We start from the raw sequence: 17566 nt of genomic DNA, 5'->3' as shown, positions 1-17566 counted from the left end.
AAGAACTATTAGGTAATACAGGAGAAGAAAAGGGACACATGTTTTAGGGTGAAAATAAAGAGGAGGCCTTCACTGGAGAAATGTTGGGGAGCTACACGCAGTTTTTACAGTCATACTCAGCAGGTCTCAGTAGCTGCTGGCTGACCATATTTCACATAAGAAGCAGTGGAGTCCATAAGAATCAAGTAAAAAACACATTCTGCCTGTAAATTAGGTGCTAAAAAGTCTTGACAAGGGAATCAGTATATACCAGTTCTTTCGTACAACGCTCCAGCTTTCTTTTTAAATTGCTCAGTCTCCGTCTTCTGAGAAATTGAATCTCGAGCAGCTTGCTGTAAGGTGGGACCATCTCACGTTACATGTAATCAGAGATGGACAGAGCAACACCACATCAACAGTCACCGCTCTAATGTTTCACACTCACCTCCTGTTGCCGACTCTTGTTGTGCAACTGTGCACCTGTTACCAAGTGCAAAACAGTAGATAGATTTCTTATCAAATATGCATGCCCATCAGCTCTTACTAATGTAGTGGTTTTAAAAGCCCACAGTTATCGGAGATAAAAGCCCTGATGCGATGTTGCTGCAATAATAATAATTCCTGCTCTCAAAAATTAGATACGCCCAACATTTAGCTGATAAATGACAATGAAAACCTGAAGCTACAACAAGAAGTGCTCATGCAAATTATTGACAACATTTTCAGTTTTTTTTGTACATTTAATGGAAGCAAGTGGCGTGAACCAAATTTATCGAGAGCTCAAATTTACAAACAATGCAGGGAGTCGTGACTTTGCTCCTTATGTTACCATCACTATTCTTTCTCGGTAACATATAATGTGCTAAAAGGCAAACAGAACCACTTCTAATCTCTTGAGGAGTTGTTATCAACACATATCCACCTTGTGAGACTAAGGTGTATTAGGGCTGGGTGATATGGACCAAAACTCATATCTCAATATTTTATCTCAATATCTCGATATACGATATTATAACAATATTAAAAGGAGAAAAAAAAAAAACGGGTAAAGTGTGCAGTTCTAACTCCAAGCCACAAGTCGTTTTGAGTTGTTTTTGCTCAAGAAAGCACAGATATATACAAGAGAAGATAATAAACAATACGTATGTAACTCCACGATACAATTAATCACCATGAACCATTTATGTAGGTTTCGTTTTGTTTAATTTTTGCTCCCTTTAGCTAGTCTTTCCGCTAAGTTTTTTCTGCACGTAGCATACATCTCTGGGAGAACTCTAGCAAAATGATTACGGCTGGGCAATTTGTACCGTAGGTCGATTACTTTGAACATATTTAAGAAACCCCTTTTCTCAACCACGGCTATGGGGACCATATCCTTGGCAATATGGAATGCCACCACCTTAGTTATATCGCGCCACTTCTTACTTTTATGGTCATAAGGTATAAGGTCCAACGAGCTTTGCTTTGGGAGAGAGACAGAAGGGGACTGAGAGCCTTTGGCTACAGCAGCAGAACCACATAGTTTGACACTCTCTTCATACAGCAGTCGGTGGTTCTGTTACAGGTGGGTGAAGAGATTTGTAGTGTTTCCACCTTTTGTTGTAACCCTTTTCTTTGATATCAAGGGAGGCAAAAATAGCGCCAAGCGATGTGAGGTCTGACTTTTTCATCAAGAACGATTTTGTGATGCAAATGTATTACTCTTTTGAACGCATATTGTTTGAGAAGCAAGACGCTTTATTTTTCTAGCCCCAGCCAACTAGCCGGACTACCTTCGTGGACGCCAAAACTCAGCTGGAACTCGGCTCACAGGAAGCAGCGGGGGGTAAGTCAATGTTCATAAATGATATTGCTAATATGGGATGTCATACAGCTTCATGTCAAAAGAGGCGAACTATCCCTTTAATGGGAAACCTACATCTGTCTGCTAAAGAATGATTGCCTGTAATAGCAACAAGAGGAACAGAGCAAGTGGGTCACATTTTGCAATTCGAGTCATAAACAACAAGTAACAGGAAAATAAGTATGCGAGTCTGCTCTGAGAAAATATAATCTCCATGAAGACGAAGTAGAAAAGTGTGTGTGCGTATTTGGTCTAGAAGTTACTGGCACTCATTTGAGAAGATTCTTAAAGGATCACAGACAGCATGTCTAGTTAGTTTTGCATGCGTCTGTTCATCCAAAAATGTGTCTATGTTTCCCTAGGTGTGTGTGTATGTGTGTGTGTGCTAGTGTCTGTGGCAGTATGGGAGAAAGATCTGAAGTCAACACAAGAGGCAGAGCCATACAGAGATGAAGAATAGCACCTCCATTGCAGTGACAACACCTCCATACTGTGATCAGAGAACAAACATAATGTTGCATTCAAATGCCGGTGAATACAAACACAAAAACTCAACATCTTAGGTTTATAGTCACGTTCACAACAAAATCAATACGATTCCCAATTTCTTGCCGCATTTCCAACTCATAAAAGAATGAGATTTTTCTAATTGAAACGGCCTTGCAGTATAATTAGAGAACTGACAGAACAAGTTGTTTACTGGCCTGTTCACTTCCCTGTAGTTCTTTAGAATTATAAATGAATGTACCAAACCTCCTGTACACCCTCTCCTTTGGTATCCAAAAAAAAATAATGCAGGTTAAAATGTTACCATCCGCAACACGAACAAAGTTTAATTTCTGAGTTATGATGTATTGAGATGTAAGGTGAATCGTAACTAAATAAGATATTTTGGTGGAGAAGTCTATTTAAGACTATAGTAGGAAAATCCAGCTCTTTTTATAGAATACAATGGATTTTATACAGTAGCCACATTATTTTGAGTGCGTATCTGCGACAGATAAAGGCATGTAGTAAAAAGCAGATAAGGGAGGACAATGTGAATATTCTATGAGCTGTGCCCTGTCACGTGAAGATACTCGATTCCCCCGCAAAATGGTAAGCACCTGAAAACAACACAGAGCAGAATCGTGGGAGCTACAAAAATAGATTCAGAAGCAAGGGTATGCAGCAGTGTGCCTTCTCTTAATGCACCATGCAGGTCCGTAAATTTTCAACTAGTCATTTGTATATTTTGACAGGAACCTGATTTTGGAAACAAAAAGCATATGATGTTGATTATTCAAGTACTTATTGTAGCCATTATTTGAAATTCCAGTAGAATTTCATAAAGTTTTACTGGTAAAAGCTTTAGACAATGGTCTATCACAACAATACAATCAGAAAGATAGGAAATTAGATCATTGACATTTTGACTATTCATGCTGAACAATGATCTCAAGCTGCAAATTTGGATATACCTTCAGATCCTGATCCTGTCAGATTTAATCACTGCATCTGGCAGATATTTGAAAGCTTTGCTACTGCAGATTTATTTAACCAACTGCATGCTTGACAATATCTGTATGATGTGGGGATGATAAAATGGAACTGCCCATCTGTTTAATGTGCCCTCCATGAGTCTCGATACTTGCTGATACAGGTGATTTAATAAAATGGATAGAGTTTAGATTAAAAAAAAAATAAAAAAATGTAGAGAAATAATATTTAGCATATTTGCAGAATAATCTGCACCTGACTGGAATTCGGACAGTAAATCAAACCAAAATGATGAGTTTGCATTAGAGAAATGTTCACCAAGCAGTTAAAGAGACAAGTAATGCCCAAACAACTAAGTCTGATAGATATAGTAGAATCCACATCCATTTCCATTACTGTACTTTGTGGGCATTTTCCCAGAAATGTGTTAAATCAGTGTCAAACTGCAAGAACACTGCCTGGAGAAATTTCTCCAACCAGGCAAGAACCAGCATGAAGTTATAAGATGACTGTAATTTGTTTGTCGGTAAGCTAAATTTTATGAATCTTGGTGCGCATTCGGAGCAAGGGCAATGCAAGATGCCCATTAAATGCTGCTGCAGATCAAGATCGCTCTAGTTGAAAAAGCAAAATAAATCCAAGGCTTTGGTGGAGGATGTGTTCCCTGAGCACTCTTCTTTTGGTTCATTGCGAAGTGGCAACAGAACTTTGTAAAATGGAAACGCTAAAGGCTTACTAAAGGCTAAAGTCATGGGATGAAATTATAATCACTTCCGGGAGGCCAATATGCTGGTTTGGCTTGTTTGTCTCTTTGTTCTAGGATAACTCAAGAAATATTTAAGAATAAGCAAGGCATTTTTTTGCAGTTAACTTAGAATTGATGTTGATTCAGATCTGGGTCTGGATCCTGGAATTATTTTCATCAGCCTTGGCACAGGAACATTACCTCCATGTGCTCTTAATATTTTCACATCTGTACATTTTACCAATGCTCGTGACAGCTCTAGTCTAGTCCTGGGTGACAGTAATATTTCCTGTAAATAAGTCACAGGAGACACTGGTGTTAATGATCTAAATCAAAAGATGATCTAGTACTTTCCATAAAGTCTACAAATTTTGAAGTGTTGATGGAATAAAAAGGTTTAATAGTGGGTAATTAGAGCCAATCAATAAGAGGCATCCGGTTGACTAATGAGTACAAGCAATCATGGCACTGTACACTCTACAGACCAAATTCCAAAACAATCTTCAGCTTTTAATTTTGACCTCGAGTTCATTTGAACCAAACTGAAGTGATAATTTAACTAATCAACCAATGTTGCCTTGAAGCTATAAAACTTCAATTACAAAATGATTACTGCTTGACTTGAGATGACTCGGGTGGAAAGAAAATGATTGCAGACAAGCCTCAGTCAATTTGAGAATGCTTGTTGTACAAAACAACACGGTTTCCTGCTAAACTATAACAACTAAGGACTGAAGAGAATCCATCACATAGTGTGCCCTGATGAGCCACAACACTAAAACCACGTCCATCCTATTGTGCAGGTAAACCTTAATTCAGTTCAATTCAAATCACTTTATTTTTCCCCAAGGGACAATTTATGCTGCCAAAACATCCCTGAAGGTGTCATCTGGTGTTAGGCTATGAAACATTCAATTCAATCTCATCTCATTCCATTGCATTTCAAAGACACAGTCCCATTCAATGTAATGCAATTGATCAGTTGTAGATCATTTATGTCCACTTGTTTGCCTGGCGGGCTGCATGGTGCTGTGGAGGTTAGCACCATTGTCTCATGCTAAGAGGGTTCCAGGTTCCAATCTCGGCTGGGAGCTTTCTGTGTAGAGTTTGCATGTTTGGCCAGTGCATGCATAGGGTTTTTCTGTTACTCTGACTTCCTCTCACAGTCCAACAAACTGCTGACCTGTCCATGGTGTACCTTGCCTCTAGTCCCAAGGCAGCTGGGATAGGCTTCAGCCCCCAATGTGGCCCTGAACTAGGGGTAAAGGGGGTATGGAAAATAAATGGATGGGTTGACTGTGGACCTATGTGGATCAAGCTTGCTGCGGTTCATTCCATGACTATTCGGTCAAGTTGGAGTTTTGGGCCAGTTTTAAATGCCCACTTTTTAATGCCTTATTTGATTTCACAACATACAAAGTAACAAAATGATAGTGACAGTGACCAACTATATTAGTACTGAGACTCATTATGACTTATGGAATAATTTTTGGGCTTGAAAACAATGTCCACATACTAATAGAAAATGAAAGCTTTCACGTGCATACAGTAATGTACAGTATATGCTTGCTTTTTCCCCACATACATACTGTTTGGAGTTATTTAATCACGATTTTCAAATGAGAATCTCCAAACAACCTCTGAAGCATCCATGTCTTTATAAGACAGCTCATTAACTGCTACACTGCTGACGCAAGAAGGCCGAGATGAGATGAATTCTGCTCACTGACATTTAGTTTCAAAGGACATTTATACCTGCCACTGGATTCAATAGAAACCTGTGGTTTCCTTTGTAAAAGGACCTTCTTAACCAACAATAAATCAAATAGCTGCTGCCGAGGAGCAAATTCCAAAAAAACCAAAAAAAAAAAAAGACTATAAAGGACACCTAACAAGTCGTGTGGTCCTAGAGGCATCACTATCTCAATCAATCTGGCAGACCTTTACAAAAAACACGACAGCTCCTATAATATGTCAACTCATTTAGATAACTTTGAAATTCAAATAACTTCTCTAACTGCTGTGAGACACAATTGCCCCATCTAGATGTTAGCAGTCATCAAAAACTAGTAAAGTAAGCCACAAAGAACTGGCAAAAAAAAAAAAAATTGAGGGAAAGAGAGAGGGAAAAATTATCTGGAAAGGGCAAAAGCAATGAAGAAGAAAGAGGGAAGTCATTTCTCATTCTTTAGATGGATGGCAAACTGCCAACTCGACACACTGTTCCTCTTATCGTAAAATGTTTCATACAGTATGTCCATATGGAATCATAAACGGTTCTGCCCTTTCGCATAAATATCAACCCCCAGTGATGATAAGAAAATGAGCCGATAGAAAGTTACTCTGGCAAGAAAATCTTGATGGGAAAACTCTTCTTCTTACAGCCACAGTCACAGCCACAGCGGTCCACCCAAGGGAGTAATGCCAGGATCATTTGCTGACCTCTGGTTTGACCAGATGCCACTAAAAAAAAAAAAAAACAGCTGCAGAGAAGAGTGGAGAAGGAGCAAACCTGTAGAATTAATGGAGTTTATTTTGCACAGATCCATTTGTGGTGAGGCAGAGGGGCATTCTGGGGGAGGTCCAGTTGTGCTTGGCAAGGAACTGCTGCCTAGGGGCCTATTTTGCCAGAAAATGGCTGCTTATGGAAAGGCAGCAGGTCAAAACAGACGAGGAGCCAGATGAAAAGCCTGTGTTATAATAAGCAAAGACTGAAGCTATTTGTCTGCAAGGGTTAGCTGTGGAAGCTGTGCATTATCATTTGTAGTTTACCATAAATAAACCCTCCACAAGTGCAAAAAGCATTCAGTGGTTAAAGAATGTTTGTTTTTACTATTAAATTAGCCAGTTTGCCTACTAATGCCTTCAGAAGTGGTCTGTTGCATTTCCTTATATAGTCAAGGGAAAACCTTGAATTCAAAGTAAAAAAATTATTTGGAAAACTAAGGCTTCATACCCTCTAATTTCTGGAGATAATGTTCTGTAAATGGATTGTAGTGTAAAATATTGCATAGACAACATTCCTTTTGAGAAACATTCTTTCATGCTCATGGCTGAACTTTAAAAGATGAAAAACAGATTTAAAAAAAAAAAAAAGAATGATGAGACTGCAGAATATGGACATGACCCTGACTGACAGAAGAGAAGGACATGTTTCTGAGAGAAAAATGGGGCCTAAAAATGCTTTTGCGTCAGCCTGACATCTGATCCGTGTTTACTGGCTGCTCAACTTGCTACTTATTTCCTGCTTGGTGCCGGAAGGATCCCATTTATTGTTGACAACATTCATGTGAATGACCTTCCCTGATTGCGTGACAAAGGACGAAAGTCTTGCAATAATATGTTTGATTTTATCACATTATCAAGACAAGAAAAACACTCGGTTGAAACAGCCCAGAGAGAGTTTTGGGACCACCTTCAAAAAAATAAAGTTTTTTAATTACTCTTTATACACTTTTAATAGCAATGTGTATTTTCAAATGTGCACTACTCTTGAATTTCCTTTACCATCAAGGGATTGTTGCAGCTTTGATTTGACACCAATACATTTCTGCTAAATAATCAATCTATCGCAGGACCATGACAGCTGCAGTTACTCCAATGTAGCCAATGCTAAAACCCACACTAGGCTAAATAATAGTTGGGATTCTGCGAGTCACCTCTGCTTTGCGCACAACCAAAACTGAAGAACACCCCCAAATCTAGACATTTCGCAATTCACTATTCCATGAGAGAGAAAAAAAAAAAGCAGCTAAATCGATGTGGAGACAGTTTGTGCTTCTTTTGCACTCTGTGCTGGATGAAAATAATGCAATCACTGTCTCTGAATTGTTCTCTCTCTGTATCTCTCCCTTTTTCCTTATAAATCATTAGAAGTGTGGCTCTTTCTGCGGGGCCTCTTGCTGTTATTGTGAGCATGCTCTCATCTTTAATGGTCACATGTGGGGTAGAATTTGCTTATGGTATGAACTGGAAAGGGATGAGCAGCAAGCGGTGAATAGAGAATGGGGAAGGGGGGGGGGGCGCTCCTGAGACTGTGAAAGTAACAGGAATGTCAGAGAGACAGAGGTGGAAATGAGAAATGAATGCCTGCAGCATCGCGTAAATTATTAGTGGCTGATCATGGAGTGCAGGGGGATACTTTGCTGATGTGTTATCTTTTCCAGCCTCTTCTCCTCCACTTAAGACTCCCCTCTTGTTGCTCCTGACTTTGTCCCCCGGGGAGACTAACCACACGATGGGGCAAAGGTTGCAATCACACTCCAACTGAACATTTCAGCACTCAAATACTCATATACTGAGCTCCAAGAGGGGCCTATTGGTAAAGACCTCAGGCAGCACGAGACCCTGTCGTACCAAGTGGACCCCCCCTCCCTCCCTTCTTGTGCAGCTCAGAGCCTGATTACAGCATAGTGGCGAGCAGATTAAAAGCCTTTCCCTCTGTCACTCCACTGCTCCCCCACTCCACAGACCTCTGCTGCTGCGGTCTGCACATCTGGACCCTAATCAAGCAAACCCAAAAATAGACAAACAATCGTGGCTCAGAATGGATGTGCAGATGGGAAAGAAGGAGAAGAGAGGGTCGCAGGCAGAGAGATGGAAGTAGAATGAAAAAAAAAAGGAGATAGGCTGATGGCAGATGTGTCCACAGCCACGTTATCTAATCCACCCCTCACCACAAACACCACAAGCGTGGTTAAGCACGTTCGTCATATGTGCTTTCATCTGACAACTGGAGTTAGTTAAGCAAGGATTAGGAGGTATGGACAGTGTACATGTGTCTGCTGTGCTTTGAACTGGAGTTTAACATCTCCGGAAACTGATAGACATGCGTGAAGTACAGTGCATGAGAGACCACGGAGCCTACAAGACAGCAGAGTCAGAGCCTGATGCTGCAAGTTAGGCGGAGTACATGAAAGACTGACATATGTGAGACAGAATCATCAACAAAATCTGAAAGCAGTAAATGTGTAAAGGAATGAAATTAAGTGACAGAATACAGAGATGACATGGGAGGAGAAATTGTGGAAATAGAAGAGAATGGTGTCTGAAATATCTTCATGCTGTTTTCTCTTAGTTGAGACTAATCAGACAAGATTGTCTCGACAGATTCAGACATTTCTTAAGATCTTTTTCATAGGGAATGAGCCATTTAGTCAATTACAGAAAAGTGATAAGAGTGGCACACATAAATAAGGTCCCAGCATGAATGGATTTATGAAATGAGAGTAAATAACCAAACTTTTTCCCCCCTCCTCATCAAATCAATTTAATTGATTAGTAAAAGAAACCACACAGTTTTCTAAAAGTCAAGCTCATTTTCTCATACTGTGTCCACATTCACATTAATTAGAACGAGGAGATTCGTAATAGCTCTTGTGATTAAAGAATTAATCGGCACTATGACATCCACTGAAAATAGTCTAATCTCCCCACAGCTAAACACTAAAAAAAAGTTGGGTTTTTTTTGTTGTTTTTTAAACTTTACAGAACAGAGAATAAAAAAAAAAGCTGACAGTCAAAAGCCAAAAGCACTTTGACTTGGGTAGAGTAGGGAGATTTATGAGTGAGAACATGAGGGATGGGGAGCATTGGGAAGTAAATCCTAAAATTCTTAAAATCAAGATCATCCCTGGCTGACTCGCAGTGGCATAAAAGGCACTGAGCGACATCATCCATTCTGAGATGTACTCTTTCACAGCTGCAACTGCAACTATGACACAGTGGGTCATTTGCTGGCACACTCTGATCCAATCAGACCTCATTTGCAGGTCTCATAATTATTTCGGTCTGCAACCAGTCAAATTACAGGCTGCAGCCACATCCATAATCAGCTGAAAAAAAGCCTATACGACAAGGTCACAAGGCAGTGTCAGATGGAGACAAAAATGGAGAAATGCACAACAAATACACTCGTATATTCATAGTATGCGCAGAAAACAGGTGTATAGCTATACCGACATGTTTGACGTGTTTTTGCAGGATGCTCTATTTGCCAAGAGACCTCTGTTTGGTGAACAGTCAAAATTGTCACCCTGTACTGGTTTTATCCTGCACGAAAAAATAAATAAATAACATATAATGTTTTACGACAGGCTGCACAATGGTGTGGTGGTTAGCGCCGCCGCCTTACAAAGGGGTTCCAGGTTCAAATCCCGGCTGGGGCCTTTCTGTGTGGAGTTTACATGTCCCCCCCGTGCATGTCAGGTTAACTGGTGACTCTAAATTGTCTCTAGGAGTGAGTGTGAGTGGTTGTGTTGTCTCTTTGTGGCTCTGTGATGGGCTGGCGACCTGTCCAGAGTGTACCCAGCCCCTTGCCCAATGACAGTACCATCATAATCCAAAAGATAATTCAAGCAACAAAAATCCTCTCATCCTATAAACTAAATAAATTACCCAGAAACCCATTTTCATAAAGAGTGTTTCTTAACTTTGTCGTTTAGGTGAATTAATTTACTCACTCGATACAACAACACTGGTCTATCGATCTGGTCAGAGCCTAAGTGAGAAACTTTTGCTCAGAAAATAGAGATGCAGTGATAAATATCTGTGAAAAATACTTACAATTTTTCATAGGGATAAAAAAAACTGAATTGGTTCTTAGTTCATGCTCACAAAAAGGGAGGATAATTAAAACAAAATCACCTAAACAAAGGAAGAAAAACCTCAAAACTAGAATCTTAAATCTAATTATTTTAAGAGTGATAATGCTTCTTTCAGATAATGTCTTTACATTTGTGAACTTCTCAAGGATGCCGGAGAAGCTGCTGAGGCATGAAAGTAAGAAAGGAAATGAGGCTGGGATAAAGGAGACTTACTCCCTCAGCTAGAACTTCAAAGCAGGACTCTTTAAAATTGACGTGAACCAAAATGTTGCATTTCAGGTGGGAACCGAAGAATGTTCCTCGGTGTGTGAAGCTTCGTGGTGAGGCCATGTTTAAAGGAGAGGAGAATGCTATGCAGCAGGAATTCACTTTTAAGTGTCACCTGCTACAAACGCAGTGAGTCGAGAATGTAAAAGCTGAGACCTGAAAACCACAATGGAAATACTTTTAGTATGATCAGCCATCTGCGTTAAGAGGAAGTTGGATTTAAATCCTCTCTTTAAAGAATGACTTTTGTAAAATTTGAAATGGGAGAACAGTAAGAACACAGTGAAAGCCAAGTTATCTGCATTACAGAATTATGCTCAACGTGGGAACCTCACCTGAGCACCTTTTCATCTCTATGGCCTTCCAAAAATTGTGCTGAACTTCATTCAGAACTCTATAATTCTAACACTGTAACAATAGACTGACTTAAACTAAGTCCATAACTTTTTTTTTTCTAAATTTTTAATTGCTTACAATTTGTAATGTCCAACTAATATAGCTAATTTACCACTGGGAGCACACAAAACAGTGAATTAAGATAAATGACTTTGCAAGCTAAAATTGCCTTCTGGAAAATGTATCAAGATTTTACAAGCTTTTAGGGGGGGGGGGTTGTCATCATTTTTCAGAAACAACAGTATGATGTAGTGGCAACAAAGGTTTTCCACCATGCTGGACTCCTTATGAAAAATAAACTTTTCCTTTCTCACTATAAGCAGCGCCGTTAGTGACCTGTGGCCTGAGTGTGATCGGCACAGCATTGGCTGCTCATACCTTCTGTGTCCTGACCCCAGCTGTGCGTGAGCAAAGAAAGGACAGCCATTCCTGTCCCCAGCCATCTGACGAGCCACCACCCTCGCTGCATCTTCTGTCAAGCCTTATTGCCGGCCCACCTGCACAAAAAAAAGAAAAATAAATAAATTTTAAAAAAGACAAACACCATACCTGTCTCAGCAAACTCTCAAGCCTCCTCGCATGCACAGCTGTGACCAACACACAGGCTAATGCACACGTTCAGTTCTATTTATAGCGTTATCATTAGGTCAGTATTTTGCCGGAACATATATCTGAACATGTCTGAAGCTACTCCTGTAATACTTATATAATAGCTTCTAAAGTCATCCCCGATTTGAATTTTTCCACACATGTTGGAAAGTGTCAGTCTTTCTTTCACCTGTGTCCCGCAGGCAAGTTAACAACTTAAAACCTTAAAAACTCAGAACCAATTTTTAAAATAGCCTCATTATAAAAATAATAATCCCCATCTTGGGGATTCCTTTCAGATAGAACCTCTCTTCATTTATCATTGGAGGATTCGGAGCGCATAGCTCTCTTTTCTCTCCTGTAAGAGACAATGCAGGTGGGTGTGGTTCAGCTTACATGGTGCACACAGGTATACAATGAGCAATTCTTTCCTGATGAATCCTCCTGATGATTCTTTCCTATAGGAGTGCGTCTTTATAATGAATATACACAGGTTAAACAAAAGGTGGCAAAAGCTTCGCTTATTAGCTTGCTGTGAATAAGAATAAGCAAATTAGAGCAAAACAGTGGCAACAGAACTAAATACAACATGCTTTAAATATACAAATATTATGATTTAAGATAAGGTATTAGAAGATTCTCTTAAATCTTTGATACGTTTAAGCTGATGGAATCCATTCTTAAATATATTCACTTAACCTGCAGCCTTTTCAAAAGCTTCTATCCAAATCTACAAGGGCTAACCGCACAGACCTTTCATCCATCCATCCATCCATCCATCCATCCATCCATCCATCTGCTAAAGCCACCTAATCCAATTCAGGGTACAGATAAATAAACTTCAGGTTGAATTATTAACAAAGAGATGAACGAAACATGTGAACATGATGTTGTAGCCTTGTCTCACCACAAAGTACAACACAGGCAAGAAGTTATCTCCATACAGTAAGATGGACCAGACTCATGGACCAGATTTAAAGTGAACATACCTGTTCAGACTCTACAGGTAATAACAATCAAAGCAGCGTGTGCACATGAGCCTTGCCATGCAACACAGACACAGTTCCACAGAATGCAAACACTGCTCTTAGCTGCAGAAGATGACTAAGAGACCATATGAGAAACAGAAGGATTCTGTCTGTTCGAGAAGAAGCCCCATGAGGAAAATGTGACATCTAATACCTCAGAGCAGATGACAAAGTTGTGAAATCAGCTTTTTAAGTCATTCTCCCTCTAACGTACGGCGGCACGCACCAAAATTGAAGCTCACTTGCAGGACGCCCTCATAACAAAGCATGTTTATATGTCTGACTCACACTATCAGGAATTTATTTTCTCTGAGACGGTGATTTCCTTCTGTTTAACTTCAGCTATTCTCAGACATGAGCAACAAAAAAAAAAAAAAAAAGGAGAATGACATCTGGACATCGCTCAGTTGCCCATTCATATGCGAACGAGACAACACTGTAGAGATTCTCTGATTGAGACGCATTCTTACTAATGGGAATAATCTAAATAATCTACTTCTACTTTAATGTAAAAAACACAACAGAGGCTACCACTCTACCCCTGCCGCCCAGAGAGAAGATCTGAAGTGGCAAAATGTTTTTAACACTTTCTCTCGTACAGTAAACAGCCTCTTAAGGCACCACAAGGACAACATTGCACTTGTGCAAGCAACTCACAGGGGCTGCTGCTACATTTCTTGCTGCTGACTGAGTGTAGTGAAGACAGAGAGAAGCATTTCTACAGCAGGAGAGAGGCCTAATGATTGTGAGGCAGCACTGGGGGAGGTTTGTCACAAAAAGCTGTTCGATTTTTTTCCATCACGTGGCAAAAAAAAAAAAAAAAAAACTTAGAAAGTCACAGGAAGTCTGAAAAGTAGCAAAAACATTTTGTAACAATAATAGTGTCTATACGTGCGTTTGTGGCTTTGACACGACTGTGTGTGTCACTGTGAACATGATGTGAACCATCGTGCACCTTATGTATAAAACCACTGGAGCAACAGGTGTTACATCCGATTGGATCAACAAGTTACCAGTCACGGCCAGTCAAGCTGAAATCCCTCAGGTTGAAATCAAGAGGCAGATAAAATGATGCATCTCTAGTAAGGCTGCCACTGACTATCCCTGGTCGATCAGCAGCAGTCAACAGCAAACGGCCAAGAATTTGCTGTACGTTTAAGAAAGATGCATTTATGGTTTCCCCACATAACATTAGCATACTTGACTGAACCTCCCATGCCTCTGCAAAGATCTGAAATGATCAGAACACTCTTTTAGAATCTCCATTTCAAAGAAATCTTTAACAGAAATCAAAACCATCCCACATTTTGAACAATTTCTGAACACAGTTTAGCAACACTGTATTTTTCTAACTTGAAATATCATGTGATCAATGTGGAAATCTAGCAGGTCTGTAAACTTAAAGACATTTGCTTAATAAATAAGTTGTCAGTACGTTCACGGTCGTCTACTTCACGACTGATAATGATGCGACTGCCGTAGCCAAATCTTCTCATTGACTAAAACATTGTCAACTTTATGGGAAAGCGCTAATGTCTAGACTTGGCACCTGGGACCCGTGAGAGTAAACTGCACAGAGTCTGGTCTGACTGAAATTGGCATGCTTATGCTTTCTCATAAACATTCCCTCGAGATACCATCAACAAAGTTTTAGGGTGGCAGTGCATGTCTGACAATGGTTTCCGTTTTTCGGTAATGGTACCGCATGCGTTTACTCGGTAAAAACATACACCCAAACCCATTTTGACATCTTGGATGAAAACTGAGTGGGCAGCGGGATACTGCTACGTTCTCTTCTCTTGCAGGGTAACAACAAGAGTGACTTCACACTGGTTTCCTATTCACTCTTGGCCCTATCGTCTCCGGCTCCCAGTGGTGCTCCCTTTTGAAGCAGATTTGATTCCTCACACTCATACATCCATTTTTCTTAAGAGGGCTGGGTATGATTGCTTTGATCCCTTTCACACGAGAAAACTCAGACCTGCACAACAAGCCACCCTGAAGAGAGAAGTCATTGCTTCCCGCAGATTATTTCAAATCTTCTCCTGGTTGACATGGGAACACTGTATGTCATTTACATGGGCTGACAACAATTCCCCTGCAGACTGTATGAACTGGCAAACTGAAGATTGCCGACTGAGCGATGAAAAGAAAATGGCTCCAATACGCTGTTTAACTGGTGTCTCAAGGGTCAAATCATGAACAGAAATTCATACTTTTAACAACAAAATACAACGTAAGGGCAACATGTTTAATTTCACTCTGATTTTCCTTGATACATATCATTTTCACAGTGACACAATCATAGCTCCTTTTTCAGTTAGCTTTTCTGCTAAATAAAAAAAAAAAAACTTATTTTCTCTCTCAGGAGATTATATGTTGAAAGAGGAACAAGTGTGTAGAGATGAATGAAGCAATCTCATTTATGGATTTCAAAGAAGGACGATGCAGGTCTTTACCATACAGTAGGTGCGGGGACTGCACTCTTCTCTGACTGGAGTAAACACAGCGCCCGTGATCCTCTGATCACATCTCATCAAGCAAAACTTTCTTTTTTTGCCTCATTCCATTCATCAAACAAAAATCAATTTATCAGTGTGTCAAGGCAAAATGTACCACCAGCAGAAACATGAATGCAATTCTTAACTATCAACTTTTACCTTTTAAGTTGATTTCAGTAAAGGATCAGTCTGAAAAAACAACTAATTTGCCGATTGGTAAATACAATTTATTACTATGTAGAAGCATCCTGGACAAACAATCATTCAACAATATACCATAACGTGGACTATTTGGTTATTCTATAAACAGCAAGAATCTTGGTAAATACTAACAGATATTGATATATTTTCACCATAAGGGCATCTCTACATGGCACTAAGAGTGTGAATTCATTCATTAAAGAACACTTATTTCCTGCATTTCCATAAAAGTCGCAATGGCCGTGCCACAGCAGCATTTCATCCTCATACAGACTTTTTAAGATCCATTAAAGGTGTTGGGATTTTGTACATTTGCATATCTAATTCTTGACCAACTCTGTGGAAAGAATACCCTGCTTACAGCCTGTGATCATCGGCAGCCTCTCTGAAGGGGAAGAGGACCCCAGCTTAGGAACCACTGAGTTATAGTACAGTAGGTTTATTTCCAATTGCGAAGTGTTGAAGACACTGAATTCTTTGGAATCGCAAACTGGCTTATACTTTCAGCTACAAAGACACCAATACTAATGAGCGGAAACCACCATTTCTCAAGAAATCTAACATCTTCATTAATCTCACGTCAGCTTCAGTTCCCTCCCCTTTTATTACAATCTCGGTAATAAAAAGTCTGGACACATTAGTTCAACAGAAACACCAGACTGCATCTTAACCAGCTCCTCCTAATCTCCATTTACAATACAAAGTCACGTCCTCCAACTGATTAAGCGACCAGAGGAAAAACAATGCGCTATAAATTATGCAAATGAACACGTCATAAAACCTTGAAGATATCAGCAGCACATGGCTTGATAAATTATATATAAAAAGGAAGCTACTTTGCTAATTACTGCCAAATTGAACAGTTTGTAAGGAATAAGTTATTTGTTTAATCATCATATTTGGAACCTATAATTTGGAAACTATACCGCCATTAGAATCATTCTGGCTTCAGTCTATTTTGTCATTCTCAAATTTGATATATTGTCAGGAAACATTATTGACTGTATATTGGCATATATAAGCTAGATGTTAGAAACCAAAGCAGCGTGAAAATGTTGGCGCAATAGAGTCAAAATCCACAAGAGACAACTATATATATATATATATATATATATATATATATATATATATATAAATAATATAGTAGTGTATCTATATGTAGATATACTGATCTTATTTTGAATTTAATTTGCTCCTAAAATTGTATGCACACACATTTCTAATTCTCTCATATCTCGTAGGAAGATTCACCTTCAACTAAAATGTCCATGTGTGGGATGAATCTCACATACAAGTATTCATGTATGTTTGAACCCTGGCAACAATTCCATTACAGTAACTTTCCTGAAAATGGTCTAATTTACTTCATTATCAATATATCAAATATTATCTGATATTTTCAGAGTCAAACGTTAACTCATGAAAGCCCCTTATTCTATCAGACTAATAGTACAAAAAGCCTTTGCAAAAAACAGAAAAGCAGCTCACTCCCTACAGTAGCTTTGGCATTTTTGCAAGACTATTAGTGAACAATTAATTATTGGAACAGTTACTGATAGTCTCTGCTGAACAGCTAATTACTCACATTTTTACAGCTTTATAGAATAAAGAATCTAATCCAGCCAAAAACAAAAAGTTGAAGCTTACGCCAAGCTTTGGTATGGAAATGGTAGATGGTGCAATTATACAGCTTTACACTCTGCATCCATATTCAAACTCACACTCACAAAAACAGTGCCACATGCTTCAGTGCAGACTTTATAACCACACTTAACCACAGAGTGGCCATGAAAAAGGCCTGCATCACACCTACGTAGTGTACCTGAGACTGCAAGTTGATCTTAACCTGGAGACAGCCTTTAAATCTAATATGTAATGTAACCGTCACTGCAACAAAACACCAGCTCTGGTGTGTAACCCAAAGCTTTACACTT

At 39.4% G+C, this 17566-nt stretch overlaps 1 protein-coding gene across 1 annotated transcript in view; it reads right to left on the bottom strand.

Moving 5' to 3' along the window:
- The window catches only part of LOC142394780 (protocadherin-15-like), a 211494-nt gene that overhangs the window by 134726 nt on the left and 59202 nt on the right, over window positions 1-17566 (bottom strand). The window contains exon 3 of the mRNA XM_075478392.1: window positions 11693-11811. Within this exon, the coding sequence (XP_075334507.1) occupies window positions 11693-11783 (91 nt within the window). The 5' untranslated portion in view covers window positions 11784-11811. The remainder of the gene's footprint in view (window positions 1-11692; window positions 11812-17566) is intronic.

This window comes from Odontesthes bonariensis, chromosome 2, assembly GCF_027942865.1.
Source record: "Odontesthes bonariensis isolate fOdoBon6 chromosome 2, fOdoBon6.hap1, whole genome shotgun sequence".
Taxonomy (NCBI): domain Eukaryota; kingdom Metazoa; phylum Chordata; class Actinopteri; order Atheriniformes; family Atherinopsidae; genus Odontesthes; species Odontesthes bonariensis.
This window is presented reverse-complemented; position numbering and strand designations above follow the sequence as displayed.